This window comes from Oncorhynchus nerka, unplaced genomic scaffold, assembly GCF_034236695.1.
Source record: "Oncorhynchus nerka isolate Pitt River unplaced genomic scaffold, Oner_Uvic_2.0 unplaced_scaffold_3877, whole genome shotgun sequence".
Lineage (NCBI taxonomy): Eukaryota > Metazoa > Chordata > Actinopteri > Salmoniformes > Salmonidae > Oncorhynchus > Oncorhynchus nerka.
Window position 1 is genome coordinate 1 of NW_027037420.1, and position 17982 is coordinate 17982.

Genomic DNA, 17982 nt, shown 5'->3' on the forward strand with positions numbered 1-17982 from the left:
AATATATATATAAAATCTGCCCCATCTCGATATATACACTGTTAAAAAAATAAAGGGAACACTTATACAACACAATGTAACTCCAAGTCAATCACACTTCTGTGAAATCAAACGTTCCACTTAGGAAGCAACACTGATTGACAATAAATGTCACATGCTGTTGTGCAAATTGGAATAGACAACAGGTGGAAATTATAGGCAATTAGCAAGACACCCCAATAAAGGAGAGGTTCTGCAGGTGGTGACCACAGACCACTTCTCAGTTCCTATGCTTCCTGGCTGATGTTTTGGTCACTTTTGAATGCTGGCGGTGCTTTCACTCTAGTGGTAGCATGAGACGGAGTCTACAACCCCACAAGTGGCTCAGGTAGTGCAACTCATCCAGGATGGCACATCAATGCGAGCTGTGGCAAGAAGGTTTGCTGTGTCTGTCAGCGTAGTGTCCAGAGCATGGGAGGCGCTGACAGAGGCAGGCTGGTACATCAGGAGACGTGGAGGAGGGAACAACCCAGCAGCAGGACCGCTGACCTCTCGCCTTGTGCAAGGAGGAGACACTGACAGAGAGCTGCAAATGGCCTCCAGCAGGCCACAATGTATGTACTCTGCTCAAACGGTCAGAAACAGACTCCATGAGGGTGGTATGAGGGCCCGACGTCCACAGGTGGGGGTTGTGCTTACAGCCAACACAGTGCTGGGGCGTTTGGCATTTGCCAGAGAACACCAAGATTAGCAAATCGCACACTGGCGCCCATGTGCTCTTCACAGATGAAAGCAGGTTCACACTGAGCACGTGTGACAGGCGTGACAGAGTCTGGAGACGCCGTGGAGAGCGTTCTGCTGCCTGCAACATCCTCCAGCATGACCAGGTTTGGCGGTGGGTCAGTCATGGTGTGGGGTGGCATTTCTTTGGGGGGCCGCACAGCCCTCCATGTGCTCGCCAGAGGTAGCCTGACTGCCATTAGGTACCGAGATGAGATCCTCAGACCCCTTGTGAGACCATATGCTGGTGCGGTTGGCCCTGGGTTCCTCTAATGCAAGACAATGCTAGACCTCATGTGGCTGGAGTGTGTCAGCAGTTCCTGCAAGAGGAAGGCATTGATGCTATGGACTGCCACGCCGTTCCCCAGACCTGAATCCAGTTGAGCACATCTGGGACATCATGTCTCGCTCCATCCACCAACGCCACGTTGCACCACAGACTGTCCAGAGGTTGGCGGATGCTTTAGTCCCAGGTCTGGAGGAGATCCCTCAGGAGACCATCCGCCACCTCATCAGGAGCATGCCCAGGCATTGTAGGGAGGTCATACAGGCACAGTGGTGGCCACACACACTACTGAGCCTCATTTTGACTTGTTTTAAGGACATTACATCAAAGTTGGATCAGCCTGTAGTAGCTTGGTTTTCCGCTTTTTGGTGCCCAAGAGTAGCAGCTCAAATCCATTTCCAAATGCCCTGAAGGTGCCGCGTTCATTAACTGGCCTGGAAACAATAGTCACGCATGGGTATCGACTGCGCAACTGGGACCATGCAGCCGTCATACCAGCTCATGAAGGAGCGTGTTCTGTCTCCTAGAGATGACCGTGCTTTAGTGCGAAAGGTACAAATCAATCTCAGAACAACAGCAAAGGACCTTGTGAAGATGCTGGAGAAACAGGCACAATAGTATCTATATCCACAGTAAAGCAGTCCTATATCGACATAACCTGAAAGGGCACTCAGCAAGGAAAGATGCCACTGCTCCAAAACTGCCATAGTAAAGCCAGACTACGGTTTGTAACTGCAAATGGGGACAAAGATCATACTTTTTGAGAAATGTCCTCTGATCTGATGAAACAAAAATATAACTGTTTGGCCATAATGACCATTGTTATGTTTGGAGGACAAAGGGAGGCTTACAAAGCCGAAGAACACCATCCAAACCGTGAAGCCACGGGGGTGGCAGCATCATGTTGTGGGGTGCTTTGCGACAGGAGGGACTGGTGCACTCCACAAAATAGATGGCATCATAAGGAACAGAAAAATTATGCAGATATATTGAAGCAACATCTCAAGACATCAATCAGGAAGTTAAAGCTTAGGTCGCAAATGGGTCTTCCAAATGGACAATGACCCCAAGCATACTTCCAAAGTTGTAGCAAAATGGCTTAAGGACCACAAAGTCAAAGTATTGGAGTGGCCATCACCAAAGCCTGACCTCAATCCCATAGAAAATGTGGGAAGAACTGAAAAAGCGTGTGCGAGAGCAAGGAGGCCTACAAACCTGACTCAGTTACACCAGCTCTGTCTGGAGGAATGAGACAAAAAATTACCCAACTTATTGTGGAAAGCTTGTGAAGGCTACCCAAAACATTTGGCCAAGTTAAACAATTTGAGGCAATTCTACCAAATACTAATTGAGTGTATGTAAACTTCTGACCCACTGGGAATGTGATGAAAGAAATAAAAGCTGAAATAAATAACTCTCTCTACAGACATTATTCGGACATTTCACATTCTTAAAATAAAATGGTGATCCTAACTGACCTAAGACAGGCAAATTTTTTACTCTGAATAAGTGTCGAGGGATTGTGAAAACTGAGTTTAAATGCGCTGATGTATGTAGCAACTTGCATGTAAGCTTCCAGAAGCTTCAACTGTATATCACACACACACACTAGGTTCAAGCGTTTGGGGTCACTTAGAAATGTCCTTGTTTTTTGAAAGAAAGCACATTTTTGTCCGGTAAAATAACTTCAAATTGATCTGAAATACAGTTTGGAACATTGTTAATATTGTAATGACTAACCCCAGCTGGAAAACTGGCTGATTTTTGTATAGGATATCCCAGATATGAGTGTGCAGAGAGGCCCATTATCAGCCAAGCATCACTCCCTGCCAACTGTTCCAATGGCATGTTGTGTTAGATAATCCAAGTTTATAATTTTAGAAGGCTAATTGATCATTAGAAAACCCTTGCTGGCAATTATATTAGCACATCTGAAAACTGTTGTTCTGGTTAAAGAAGCAATAAAACTGGCCTTTTAGACTAGTTGAGTATCTGGAGCAACAGCATTTGTGGGTTCGAGTGCAGGCTCAAAATGGCCAGAAACAAAGGACTTTTTTTCTGAAACTCGTCAGTCTATTCTTGTTCTGAGAAATGAAGGCTATTCCATGCGAGAAATTGGCCAAGAAACTGAAGATATCATACAATGCTGTTCACTACTCCCTTCACAGAACAGGCGCAAACTGGCTTTCTAACCAGAATATAAAGGGGAGTGGGAGGCCTGGTACACAACTGAGCAAGAGGACAAGTACATAAGAGTGTCTAGTCTAGTTTAGAAACAGACGCCTCCCAAATTCTCAACTGGCAGCTTCAATAATACCTGCAAAACACCAGTCTCAACGGCAGGGTAGCCTATGGTTAGAGCATTGGACTAGTAACCGAAAGGTTGCAAGTTCAAATCCCCAAGCTGACAAGGTACAAAATCTGTCGTTCTGCCCTGAACAGGCAGTTAACCACTGTTTTCCGAGGGCGTCATTGAAAATAAATTTGTTCTTAACTGACTTGCCTAGTAAAATAAAGGTAAAATAAAAGGTACAACTTTGTTTACCTACCCTCAAAATTAATATTTATGAGCAAATTCCCCCCACCCACAACTTCTGACCTCAATACATTTATTTTTTTAATTTGAAGGGGTTGGCTGAAATTAGGGTTGAGAGTTACTTTTAAGCAGAAGTTATGATTCGTCCCTAGTGCCTTGCTCGAGGCAGCGCAGCAGGTAGGTAGCACATGATGAGATATTGACGTGACCTCTATTGCCAAAATGGACTGCACACATACACGCACTCACCTGGGTGGCATGTGGCACTGCCCTCCTTCAGCAGGATGTCTCTCAGCAAGTCGATGGGCGACTCGTTGACAGACCACATGAGCTCCCAGCTGGCGCAGGTGGGAGCGGCGTGGCAGGACAGGGCCTTGCGGCTGTCAAAGAACTGGCCACAGAATTCACAGGTGATCATGAGCTCCTGGTCTGAACCTGGGGAAGGGAAAGGGAGGGAGGGATTTGTCCCTTGACATGTCTCTGCATTTAGCTATGCTGCTTTGACTGAATGGATGGTCAATGGTCTGAGTGCAGTTATTCAATGGTAAAACAGAAAAACACAAATAGAAGAGGGACTTTTACATCAAACAAATTAGAAACCACAGAATGTATACCACTTGGTCAAAAGATAGGACCCACATCTTACCGGAGTTAAAGGACTGGCCATTTTTGGCCCACTTCTGAGAACCCTGAGATCCATTACTGCTGCTGTATCCCCAAGCGGACTGGAGAACCCACATCCAGCTCCATCTCCAGGGGCTCCGGCTTGGGATAGACCAGGGTGGAGCCCTTCTTGGCCTTGGACCTGGGATTGTGGCTGGAGGCCAGAGGGGCTGAGGTGGGCGTTAGCTGAGGATCTAGCTGGAGACCTGGCTGGGGCTGGAGACTGAGAAAGGGGTCTTGGTGGTTGTGTTACTGGGTCGTGTACTCCGATGCAGCAGCCGCAAGCACGCCGCTGCTGACCAGCTGCTGGACCGTGTCGATGGCCGACGCCTGCCCAGGAGGTCGTGACGCCGAGCTGGCGCAGGTGAGAGCGGGAGTGGCTTGCTGTGGGCCTTTGCTCTTTCAAACTCCTCACCGTGACAACACACAGGTGAACTCACCTGTATTCCAAATAATATGTTTTTGATGAATCACTTGAGGTTTTATCATTTACCTTTCTTGTTCTGTTCTTTGAATTGTGACATCCTTTTAAAATGACTTAAAATAAATGACAAAATTTGACTTGAAAACTATATGGATGTACCATTCGCAGATTGCCCTTAAAAATAACTTGAAACTCACCCGTGCTGAGCCTATGATCCTGTGGAGCAGTTCCTTCTGACGCGGAGGGCTTGGGCCGTTTGTTGGAGGGAGGCTGGTGAATGGAGGAGGGGGATCCTTTATGTCTAGCAGGCGATGTGGACGAACCAGAGCCGGAGGGCCGTTTGTTAGAGTTAGAAGACATAGAAGGGTTATAGACGTTGAGACCTTCACTTGCTATAGGTTGGAGGTCTTCTGCTTCCATAATCTGGTAGAGGAATTCTATTGGTCCTCCTTTCGTCTCGGTGTTCTCGGTGATGCCGAACTGGCGCAAGTGGGCCCGGCAGTGACTGGCCAGGCCTTGCGGGACTCATACCAAGCACCGCACAATTGCACACATGCACCTCATCATTGGTGTCCATCGCTGTAGAGGCAGGGGAGGATCCAGAGACTGGTGTTAGAAAGTGCCATGTTATACTTGAGGTTAATAATGTCATTACATAAGAACACAAATATCTATCTGTACACATGTAATGGTACAACATTCAATTCCACAAATATAATAGGCCTAATATGTGACTTCCTGATGACAAACATCTAATAACGGAACACTTAAAATATCCACTCAATCGAAAACACCCAGGCTGAGACTTACCCGGGGTGAGAGGGGCATCCGTCTCCTGCGGTGCCCAGGCAGGCTTGGCCGAGGCCAGGCTCGCTCCCCTGAGGGCGATGGTGTCTTGCCTGCTGTTAGGAACTGACTGACATGGAAGACTGCCGAGGCTTGGCCAAAACTGTCCCTTTACGAGCTACCTTAGATATATTATTCTGTGGGGTTGTCACTACTTTGACCCTACCCCAAGAGGACTCCTTCTGGGAGATGAGTGTCCCCGACCCTTGGTTTTTGGGTGAAGAGTAGACGGGTTTGGGTGGGTGCATGGAACCGTCCCTGTCCTGAATCAGCTGGTAGAGTAAGTCTATGGGAGCTCCGCTGTTGTCCGAGACAGCCACGCCGAGCTGACGGAGGTGGAGTCTGGCGTGACTGGAGAGACCCCGCCGTGTCTCAGTAGGTCCCGCACACCTCACACATAACCGGGGGCCGGGGCTGAGGGACAAGAGAGAGAGAGGAGGAGGGAAGAGAGGAGGAAGGGAAGAGAGGAAGTGGTGCAGAGGAAATAGTAAGAGTGTGAGTGTAGTTGTCTTTGCTGTCTTCGTTTCCAAGATAATTGTGTAGCTTAGAGTGTGGAGTCTTAGAGTGATAATTGCGTTATTATTGTATTTCATTCGCCCTCCTATCTGCCTAGCAGCTAGCATAAGTTCACCGAAGCTACCGTAGCACTGTAGTAACTATCACACTCAACCGAACGACTTGATTAGTGTGGCATTAGATAGCTACATAGTTGTCTTTGCTGTCTTCGTATCCAAGATAATTGTGTAGTTTAGGTGTGTAGTCTTAGAGTGATTATCTTAATTCACCGAGGTTAGCTAGCCAGCTATTTTGTCGTCCTTAACGTAGGAGACACTCCTAGCTAGCCAACAGCCAGCCAACGTCTACTGAATAGAACTTTCGCATCCCGGTCGCATTCCGCGTCGCTCCACAGGTAGTATCACTTTTTCACTTCATTTCATTACAGTCCCAACGGTGTGATTTGTTTGATCGTAGCTAGCTACATAGCTAGCTACATAGCCGTCTTTGTTTCAAAGATAATTGTGTAGTCTAGAGCGATTTTCTAGGTTAGTTAGCCAGCTATTGTCGTTCTCCTCGCAACGTAACGTAACCAACACTGCTAGCTAAGCCAGCTGGCTCCCGATAAGCAGCATTGTGGTGAAACTTCACACTCAACGGTACGACTTGATTAGGGTAGTGTCAACAACGCAGCTAGCCTACCCCAGCAGTACTCTATCATTTTTATCATTTTAGTCAATTAGATTCTTGCTACGTAAGTTTAACTTTCTGAACATTCGAGACGTGTAGTCCACTTGTCATTCAATCTCCTCTGCATTAGCGTAGCCTCTTCTCTAGCCTGTCAACTATGTGTCTGTCTATCCCTGTTCTCTCCTCTCTGCACAGACCATACAACGCTCCACACCGCATGGCCGCAGCCACCCTAATCTGGTGGTCCCAGCGCCACGACCCACGTGGAGTTCAGGTCTCCGGTAGCCTCTGGAACTGCCGATCTGCGGCCAACAAGGCAGAGTTCATCTCAGCCTATGTCTCCCTCCAGTCCCTCGACTTCTTGGCTCTGGCCGGAAAACATGGATCACAGACAACACCGCTACTCCTACTGCTCTCTCTTCGTCCGCCCACGTGCTCTCGCACACCCCAAGAGCTTCTGGTCAGCGGGGTGGTGGCACCGGGATCCTCATCTCTCCCAAGTGGTCATTCTCTCTTTCTCCCCTTACCCATCTGTCTATCGCCTCCTTTGAATTCCATGCTGTCACAGTTACCAGCCCTTTCAAGCTTAACATCCTTATCATTTATCGCCCTCCAGGTTCCCTCGGAGAGTTCATCAATGAGCTTGATGCCTTGATAAGCTCCTTTCCTGAGGACGGCTCACCTCTCACAGTTCTGGGCGACTTTAACCTCCCCACGTCTACCTTTGACTCATTCCTCTCTGCCTCCTTCTTTCCACTCCTCTCCTCTTTTGACCTCACCCTCTCACCTTCCCCCTACTCACAAGGCAGGCAATACGCTCGACCTCATCTTTACTAGATGCTGTTCCTCCACTAACCTCATTGCAACTCCTCCAAGTCTCCGACCACTACCTTGTATCCTTTTCCCTCTCGCTCTCATCCAACACTTCCCCCACTGCCCCTACTCGGATGGTATCGCGCCGTCCCAACCTTCGCTCTCTCTCCCCCGCTACTCTCTCCTCTTCCATCCTATCATCTCTTCCTCTGCTCAAACCTTCTCCAACCTATCTCCTGATTCTGCCTCCTCAACCCTCCTCTCCTCCCTTTCTGCATCCTTTGACTCTCTATGTCCCCTATCCTCCAGGCCGGCTCGGTCCTCCCCTCCCGCTCCGTGGCTCGACGACTCATTGCGAGCTCACAGAACAGGGCTCCGGGCAGCCGAGCGGAAATGGAGGGAAAACTACCTCCCTGCAGACCTGGCATCCTTTCACTCCCTCCTCTCTACATTTTCCTCCTCTGTCTCTGCTGCTAAAGCCACTTTCTACCACTCTAAATTCCAAGCATCTGCCTCTAACCCTAGGAAGCTCTTTGCCACCTTCTCCTCCCTCTTGAATCCTCCTCCCCTCCCCCCTCCCTCCTCTCTGCAGATGACTTCGTCAACCATTTTGAAAAGAAGGTCGACGACATCCGATCCTCGTTTGCTAAGTCAAACGACACCGCTAGTTCTGCTCACACTGCCCTACCCTGTGCTCTGACCTCTTTCTCCCCTCTCTCCAGATGACATCTCACGTCTTGTGGACGGCCCCAACAACCTGCCCGCTTGACCCTATCCCCTCCTCTCTTCTCCAGACCATCTCCGGTGACCTTCTCCCTTACCTCACCTCGCTCATCCCTGACCGCTGGCTACGTCCCTCCCGTCTTCAAGAGAGCGAGGAGTTGCACCCCTTCTGAAAAAAACCTACACTCGATCCCTCCGATGTCAACAACTACAGACCAGTATCCCTTCTTTCTTTTCTCTCCAAAACTCTTGAACGTGCCGTCCTTGGCCAGCTCTCCGCTATCTCTCTCAGAATGACCTTCTTGATCCAAATCAGTCAGGTTTCAAGACTAGTCATTCAACTGAGACTGCTCTTCTCTGTATCACGGAGGCGCTCCGCACTGCTAAAGCTAACTCTCTCTCCTCTGCTCTCATTCTTCTAGACCTATCGGCTGCCTTCGATACTGTGAACCATCAGATCCTCCTCTCCACCCTCTCCGAGTTGGGCATCTCCGGCGCGGCCCACGCTTTGGATTGCGTCCTACCTGACAGGTCGCTCCTACCAGGTGGCGTGGCGAGAATCCGTCTCCTCACCACGTGCTCTCACCACTGGTGTCCCCAGGGCTCTGTTCTGGGCCCTCTCCTATTCTCGCTATACACCAAGTCACTTGGCTCTGTCATAACCTCACATGGTCTCTCTATCATTGCTATGCAGACGACACACAATTAATCTTCTCCTTTTCCCCTTCTGACGACCAGGTGGCGAATCGCATCTCTGCATGTCTGGCAGACATATCAGTGTGGATGACGGATCATCACCTCAAGCTGAACCTCGGCAAGACGGAGCTGCTCTTCCTCCCGGGGAAGGACTGCCCCGTTCCATGATCTCGCCATCACGGTTGACAACTCCATTGTGTCCTCGTCCCAGAGCGCTAAGAACCTTGGCGTGATCTGGACAACACCCTGTCGTTCTCAAATAACATCAAGGCGGTGGCCCGTTCCTGTAGGTTCATGCTCTACAACATCCGCAGAGTACGACCCTGCCTCACACAGAGCGGCGCAGGTCCTAATCCAGGCACTTGTCATCTCCCGTCTGGATTACTGCAACTCGCTGTTGGCTGGGCTCCCCTGCCTGTGCCATTAAACCCCCTACAACTCATCCAGAACGCCGCAGCCCGTCTGGTGTTCAACCTTCCCAAGTTCTCTCCACGTCACCCCGCTCCTCCGCTCTCTCCACTGGCTTCCAGTTGAAGCTCGCATCCGCTACAAGACCATGGTGCTTGCCTACGGGCTGTGGGGAACGGCACCTCAGTACCTCCAGGCTCTGATCAGGCCCTACACCCAAACAAGGGCACTGCGTTCATCCACCTCTGGCCTGCTCGCCTCCCTACCACTGAGGAAGTACAGTTCCCGCTCAGCCCAGTCAAAACTGTTCGCTGCTCTGGCCCCCCAATGGTGGAACAAACTCCCTCACGACGCCAGGACAGCGGAGTCAATCACCACCTTCCGGAGACACCTGAAACCCCACCTCTTTAAGGAATACCTAGGATAGGATAAAGTAATCCTTCTCCCCCTCCCCCCCTTAAAAGACCTAGATGCACTATTGTAAAGTGGCTGTTCCACTGGATGTCATAAGGTGAAAGCACCAATTTGTAAGTCGCTCTGGATAAGAGCGTCTGCTAAATGACTTAAATGTAAATGTAAATCCAGAGACATTCTGAATCTGAGGCAAAACTATGCTTCTAATCAAAAATGGTTCCAACTGACTCAGACTATAATTCATGCACACCTTCTCTTTTCCTCTTTGTTCTTACCCTCTTCTTTTGTGTTCTCCATGAGTACGGGTGACTGGATGACTTTGATTCCAGGGTTGAAGATGGAACTAGCCTAGGATGTTGTCTTCTTCCGTACATAAGATAATTGAGAGGGGGGAAATTGATAGAAAACATATGGTGTATGTTTTAGCAGCTCATTGGTTAGAAAAGAAAGTAACTGAAACAGCATGCCGCATCCAGTCAATTCAGACCACTCTGATTTGGTCCTAATGTAATTTACCAGTAAGTTCCAACTCGAGGGCTGTCAAACTTCTTGAATGACACTCAGACCAGCAACAGCAGTTGAGCTGAGTTCCCTTTCAATAGATGTAAACAGAGAAAGGAGTTAATTTGCTCAGATTGTAAGATAGATATCAAGCTAGCTAGCCATAACGATTTGAAAATACAACTCCACAGCTTGGCTATCAGGCTCAACTTAGCAAAAAAGAATACGTAAACTGGTATTGTAGTTTGTTGGCTAAATGACTGCACTTTGCTAGCTAACGTTAGCTTGCTGGCTAGATAGCTAGGTTTGTTGAAAACTGGATTGGTCAGAGAAGAGGATACTTCACAATAAGACATGATAGGTAGCTAAGAACTTAACTAGTTAAACAGACCATAACTGACCGAAAATATACAATATTTTCCTCTTGAATAATTTAACTCGACAATTTAACCCATGTTCCACCATCAGCGCCTGCGAAGAGTTTTCAGCAATCGTTTCCGGGTCAAAATATTTACTCATACAAATTAAAAGTCCTTGTTTTAAATCCATCGATTGAACATTAAAAAAGTATAATATAATGTGGTGTCATTCCACAGCAACACTTTTGTGTATACATATTGTAATATCAGAAAGTGTTTTGAATTTAAATGAATCACACAACAAGCTATCTAATTGACATTAGATTGACATTTATTTTAACAACTTATCTGGCGACTTTTATTTTGAAAACAACATCTTTTAAAACGTATAGGGAAAGTTCTTTCTTCCGGATTAGCGGCTTTCATGCAATTGCAGTAAACCGCAACACAAACGCTTTAGTGCTTTCACAAGAAACGTAAGTATATATTAGATACTTCGACTATCACTCCGTGCATATTGTGTTCAGCTGCTAACATGTCGCTACTTTTTCTGTGGTTGCAAATAGATGCAGACAAAAGAAACCAGCCAACAACTAGCGTTAGCTAGGCATTGTGGGTCAAGCTTCCTTGTACTTGTGGCCTCTGTTTTACTAACTGGTTCTTTGTCCCTTTGAACAGTTTGGTGGGTGTGGGGGATTGGCACCTTGTTAGCCAATTAGCTAGCTAGTTGTAATATAACTAGTTGCATAGATGGTTAGTAAATGAATGTATACAATACTATTGAGTTGTTTCATTGTTAAACATGTATATTTAACAATCTTATAGGCATTATAGTTTCAAGTTTGTCACGTGCAAAATTAGTGTTAACGTTAGCCTTGTTAATGTTAGTTCCAAACCCAACTATGTAGTAATCAGTATCCTGCCACTTTAGTGAAATGTTACTATTTTAATGGCTCAAACCGTTATTTGACAAGGACCGTTGAATGTCAACCGAGTATAATATTTCTTCATTGGGCAAGGCTACACTGTAAAACCTTTGTTCTCACGCACAGCCTTGAGAACTGCCTTGCATGTGACTAGGCTTGGTATTGGCAAGTTGATCCTGCAGCATTGTACAGTTAGGTAGGTAGCACAGCACTGCAGTAGAATTAAAGATCAGTGTACAAAAAAAGAGCTTTGAGCATTTGTCTGAAACTTTTCATTTCATTACTTTGACTGATTTACTTTCCATATGCTTGTTACAAAGGAGTGAGAGGCCCCTGGGCCATAGCCTACTAGACTCCAACCTATTTGCTTTGCCATATTGAGATGAAGTTCCACGCTGTATTGATTCACTGTTGATTGACTTTTCTGGGTCGTTTGTCTTTCCCAGTGAGCTGTCATTGTCACCATGTCATCTGGAAATGCTAAGATAGGCCACCCGGCCCCACAGTTCAAAGCCACTGCTGTGGTGGATGGACAGTTCAAAGAGATCCAGCTGTCTGACTACATGGGTAAGGACTTTATGATTTTCTCTAAATGACCATTTTGTTGGCAGGTCAGTTGTTTACAGGTTACCATCTAACAGCGAAGTTGCTGAAGCATCAGAATGTTACCATGGTTACTCCATGGATATCAGTCTGAAAGAAGTTGATGTAAAGAGGCAGTAGTCTCTACACGCCAGAATGTTGTATAAAATTATATTTGAGGTTACTTTCCTGGTTGTACTTGCTGTTGGTACTTTTGGCGGTAGGAGGAGGACTTCTTTTCGGAGCCGGTAGGTCCAAATGTAACCGAAAGTAGTCTACCACAGCTCGTTTCCTCGCAATCAGCTAGCAGTGTTTTCCATTTGGTTCGGTTAGACTCGGCCATATTGAGCAAGTGTTTGTCATGTGCGGATTGCGTCAGTATTGAAATAAAAAATCTGAAGTACCAACAGTTATTTATTTATTTCACCTTTATTTAACCAGGTAAGCAAGTTGAGAACAAGTTCTCATTTACAATTGCGACCTGGCCAAGATAAAGCAAAGCAGTTCGACACATACAACGACACAGTTACACATGGAGTAAAACAAACATACAGTCAATAATACAGTAAAAAAACAAGTCTATATACAATGTGAGCAAATTAGGTGAGAAGGGAGGTAAAGGCAAAAAAGGCCATGGTGGCAAAGTAAATACAATATAGCAAGTAAAACACTGGAATGGTAGTTTTGCAATGGAAGAATGTGCAAAGTAGAAATAAAAATAATGGGGTGCAAAGGAGCAAAATAAATAAATAAATTAAATACAGTTGGGAAAGAGGTAGTTTTTTGGGCTAAATTATAGGTGGGCTATGTACAGGTGCAGTAATCTGTAAGATGCTCTGACAGTTGGTGCTTAAAGCTAGTGAGGGAGATAAGTGTTTCCAATTTAAGAGATTTTTGTAGTTCGTTCCAGTCATTGGCAGCAGAGAACTGGAAGGAGAGGCGGCCAAAAGAAAGAATTGGTTTTGGGGGTGACTAGAGATATACCTGCTGGAGCGTGTGCTACAGGTGGGAGATGCTATGGTGACCAGCGAGCTGAGATAAGGGGGACTTTACCTAGCAGGGTCTTGTAGATGACATGGAGCCAGTGGGTTTGGCGACGAGTATGAAGCGAGGGGCCAGCCAACGAGAGCGTACAGGTCGCAATGGTGGGTGGTATATGGGGCTTTGGTGACAAAACGGATTGCACTGTGATAGACTGCATCCAATTTGTTGAGTAGGGTATTGGAGGCTATTTTGTAAATGACATCGCCAAAGTCGAGGATTGGTAGGATGGTCAATTTTACAAGGGTATGTTTGGCAGCATGAGTGAAGGATGCTTTGTTGCGAAATAGGAAGCCAATTCTAGATTTAACTTTGGATTGGAGATGTTTGATATGGGTCTGGAAGGAGAGTTTACAGTCTAACCAGACACCTAAGTATTTGTAGTTGTCCACGTATTCTAAGTCAGAGCCGTCCAGAGTAGTGATGTTGGACAGGCGGGTAGGTGCAGGTAGCGATCGGTTGAAGAGCATGCATTTAGTTTTACTTGTATTTAAGAGCAATTGGAGGCCACGGAAGGAGAGTTGTATGGCATTGAAGCTTGCCTGGAGGGTTGTTAACACAGTGTCAAAGAAGGGCCGGAAGTATACAGAATGGTGTCGTCTGCGTAGAGGTGGATCAGAGACTCACCAGCAGCAAGAGCGACCTCATTGATGTATACAGAGAAGAGAATCGGTCCAAGAATTGAACCCTGTGGCACCCCCATAGAGACTGCCAGAGGTCCGGACAGCAGACCCTCCGATTTGACACACTGAACTCTATCAGAGAAGTAGTTGGTGAACCAGGCGAGGCAGTTATACAGACCAATGTTCTGAAAGTCGGGTTAATAACACTATGTGTATTTTGTCTAAATGTGAGTAGCTGAAGGACAAACTACACAGACAACGGGTAGAGCAAGTTTAAATGTAATTTTATTCAACATTCTGGCTTGAAATGACCATTTACATTTTCACACGTCACAGGCTGTATATACCAATTAATGTGTTTTTCCAGCCTGATTAATCAGACTAACTATGAAGCTAAGGGTCTTCATTGTCTTTAACAACCATGCAGAACTACTCATGACGCCAGTTTTAACAAGGCCAGTCAGCCGTGTGTATATGACCGGCTAGAACAGGGGTGTCAAACATACGGCCCGCGGGCCGGAACCGGCCCCCAAGGAGGTTCGATCAGGCCCGCAGGATCATTTGAAAGTGGAAAAAATGCATAAAAGACATGGAATTAATATTTTTAATTCGCTGCAATTCATGGATTATCCGCTAAGGGGCGCACTCTTTCCATCAGAGTAGAAGACAAGCCGCATCACTGAGACAGACTGAAAACAGCAGACGGTATCAATGCGCCATCTGCTGCTTGTTACGACGTTGTTAATACCTTGGTCTCTACCTCTCCGCTACACCCTCATTAGCCAAAATGTCGTTATCCAAACGGAGAAAAGTAGATAAGGAGTGTAGAATTTTCAAAGAAAAATGGACCACGTCCTATTTATTTACAGAGATGCACGGAAAACCTTTGTGCTTGGTGTGTTTGCAACAAGTTTCGGTATTGAAGGAATATAATATTCGCGCCACTACGAGACTCATCACAGCGAAAAATATGACGGCTTGCAAAGGACAACTGAGAAGAGATAAGATTAACGAATTGCTGGCGGGTCTGAGGAAACAGCAGTCAACTTTCATCCAGAGCCGAGAAGTCAGTGAAGCAGCGGTAAAAGCCAGCTACCTAATTGCTAGCGAAATAGCATTAGCATCGAAAGTTGTCACAGTTTTCTGACAACATACATGCATTTAAGTTGAAGCTGACTTTGTGGGAGATGCAACTGGCAAATGGCAACCCTGCTCATTTCCCTGTCTGAGAGATGTGTGTGTGACCAGACCTGATGCGGACATGAAACGGTACAAAGACAAAATTGCAGGACTACTGCGGGAGTTTGAGAAACGTTTTCAGGTATTTGGTGAACTTGAGACAGAATTTTCAGTTTTTTCGCTCACCTTTCACAGTTAAAGCTTCTGATCTGCGGTCGAAATTCAGCTAGAGATAATTGATTTGCAGTGTGATGCAGATTTGAAGGGCAAATTTGCCTCTGTAGGTCTGGGCAGATTTTATCAGTATCTACTACCAGGGTACCCCAAATTAACAGCCCTGGCTGCTAAAATTTTGTGCATGTTTGGGACAACCTACCTTTGTGAAAATTTTTCTCAGTGATGAATATCAATAAAACAAAAATGCGTTCAAGGCTCACAAACAAGCACTTAAATGACATTCTGAAAGTGACAGCTAGTCAGGACATGACACCTGGTGTTGATGCACTTGTACAGGCCAAAAAGATGCCAAGTTTCAGGAACAAATACAAGTCCAGACTAGACTAACACCTTTAAAATGCTGCCTTAGATACTGTTTGCATTGAAAGAATACAGCTCTGTGAAGATGAATCCTTACTGTGGTGATTTAAAAAATGTGCACTTTAATGTTAGTCAGCTTCAAAACAAAAGTTGTGTGATGGAATTCTACTGTTCATACAACTCCATAAATTTTTCAATTTCGTGGAGCAGTGTAGCAGAGTATGGTATAATTTTAATGGTCCGGCCCTTGACATCTCCCTAGGCCGTATGTGGCCCACGATGCGAAATGAGTTTGACACCCCTGGGCTAGAATATGTCACCTTCAGGATGCAAGTACATATCTTCAAAAGAATAGGCTAAAGTACACTACTGGCACCGGAGCCAAATCAGCTACTCTGTGTTATTGCTGTTCCAAGAGACTAGGCCTACATGTACCCAAACACACTCTTCTGGCTCCTCTCCTGTGTGTCCCCTCCAGGGAAGTACGTGGTGTTCTTTTTCTACCCACTGGACTTTACTTTCGTGTGCCCCACTGAGATCGTGGCCTTCAGCGACCAGGCCGAGGAGTTCCGCAAGATCGGCTGTGAGGTCATAGGCGCCTCCACAGACTCTCACTTCAGCCACCTGGCCTGGTAAGAACTGGTTTAGACTTTTGAGCATTGGGTTGTTTTAGTCATTTCTGTTGATGGGAACTTTGAAGGCACGGCGACATACAATAGGGTTGAATATTCCTGCACCTCGATCAGAACGGTCAAGAGGCTGACTTATTTCAACTGATGACAAATGCATTTCTCTGTCCATGTAAAATGCTTTCCAGTTGTCCACCTGCCAATCTTAAAAAATGTAACAGGCTTTTGAGTACACTCCCATGCGCTGGCTATCTCGCCTCTGCCTGCTGTACTGCCTAGTGGTGATAAGTGCCATAGCTCTTAGAAGAATTAACGGTCACTGGACTCAATCCAACAATGGGTTTTAGAATCCTCCCTCTAGTTTACATTTGCATTAATTGTTCATTTACTTTGACTACTACTGTGTGAATGTCAGAATTCTTAATTTGACATTCTGTTACCATATGATGCTCACTACATCCTTAATGAAGCTTAAACAAGGGCTGTTTTTGATTTTATGACGACGACATTGTGCCCTTTCCCTCTCCCTCCCTATAGGATCAACACCCCCAGGAAGCAGGGTGGTTTGGGACCAATGAACATCCCCCTTGTGGCTGACCTCACCCAGTCTATCTCCAGAGACTACGGAGTGCTGAAGGAGGACCAGGGCATCGCTTACAGGTCAGTTATTAACGACACTGCTGTCAGTAGTGTTTTTGAAACCTCTGTGTATATAAAGGTGCCATTTGAAGTTTAGTGTGCACTTCCAAGGTTATTGTTAAATTAATGTATTTAATTTTGCATTTGATTCACTTTCATCTTGGCTGACTTTCTGATTTTACTGTTGTATTGGACATTGATTCAAGCATGTAGTCTCAGATGCCCCATGTGGCTTTCTGACCCTCACTGTCTGCTTCCTCTCTCCCTCACTCTCTCAGGGGTCTGTTTGTGATTGACGACAAGGGCATCCTGAGGCAGATCTCATCAACGACCTGCCAGTGGGCGCTCTGTGGACGAGACCCTCGTCTGGTGCAGGCCTTCCAGCACACAGACAAATACGGAGAGAGGGTAAGTGATTAGCAGGTTTTTACATGTTTTTGCTACCTAGTTTTTATTTCAAGAACCAGCACAGGGCTCTACAGTGCGACAACTTTACTCGCATATGCTGTAAAATATTTACCTGTGCGACCTGGAATTTTTTGTTCCCCTACATTTTTTCACATGAGTGCTCCTTCTTAATAAAAAGTGTGCGTAGAGCCCTGCAGCATCTGGATCTAGTCTCATTGCTATGCACACAGGACACTTCCCAACACCTTTATTTTTTTTAAAGGCATTAAGTCATTCAGTTAACAGAGCAAGCAATCATTTTCTCTTTACAAAACCTAATACCATTTCATTAGTCTGTTTTAATATAGGAGCTCACTTTCAAACATGTGGCATGTGTTTGGAAAACATGGAATTTTACCATTGGTTAGGAATTGTTGGCATATTCCATGTCCGTGTGACTCATCCTGGGCTTGTCCTCTCTTCCTGTGACAGTATGTCCCGCTGGCTGGAAGCCAGGCAGTGACACCATCGTCCCCGACATCCAGAAGAGCAAAGGAGTTCTTCTCCAAACAGTGACAACACAACAGAGCCTCAGGCTGTGTCAATAATGGCACCTATATAGTGCATATGGACCCCGGTCAAAAGTAGTGCACTTTATAGTGAATAAGTGCCATTTCTGACCACACTCAGATGTCTAGCACTTACTTTCAGATGGGAAGTACTCCCTTCAGCAACAGTCTCTTGGTGTCAACCCACACTTATACATAGGTTTTAAAGAGACTTGAGCTCACTCTTCTATCTGTATGACAAATAAGCTACTGGTGGA

The 17982-nt window shown here is 46.1% G+C and overlaps 1 protein-coding gene and 1 long non-coding RNA gene across 2 annotated transcripts; one reads left to right on the plus strand and one right to left on the minus strand.

Annotated features, from left to right (window-relative positions):
- Positions 1-5918: 5918 nt before the first annotated feature.
- Positions 5919-10748, minus strand: LOC135566643 (uncharacterized). The gene is made up of 3 exons (XR_010462148.1): positions 10270-10748; positions 10029-10116; positions 5919-5928 (listed from the first exon to the last, which is right to left on the minus strand). It is a non-coding gene; the product is annotated as an uncharacterized LOC135566643 (long non-coding RNA).
- Positions 10749-11280: 532 nt separating this feature from the next.
- Positions 11281-17732, plus strand: LOC115123308 (peroxiredoxin-2-like). Its single transcript, XM_029652646.2, has 6 exons — positions 11281-11366; positions 11986-12106; positions 15980-16133; positions 16668-16790; positions 17048-17177; positions 17649-17732. Exons 2-6 carry the CDS (start codon positions 12004-12006, stop codon positions 17730-17732), a joined length of 594 nt encoding a protein of 197 aa, XP_029508506.2. The 5' UTR covers positions 11281-11366; positions 11986-12003.
- Positions 17733-17982: the final 250 nt, after the last annotated feature.

Coding starts and splice junctions, on each gene's coding strand:
- LOC115123308 (XM_029652646.2), top strand. CDS start 12,004: ATGTCATCTGGAAATGCTAAGATAGGCCACCCGGCCCCACAGTTCAAA. Junction 12,107..15,979: donor CCAGCTGTCTGACTACATGG/GTAAGGACTTTA, acceptor TGTCCCCTCCAG/GGAAGTACGTGGTGTTCTTT. Junction 17,178..17,648: donor CAGACAAATACGGAGAGAGG/GTAAGTGATTAG, acceptor TTCCTGTGACAG/TATGTCCCGCTGGCTGGAAG.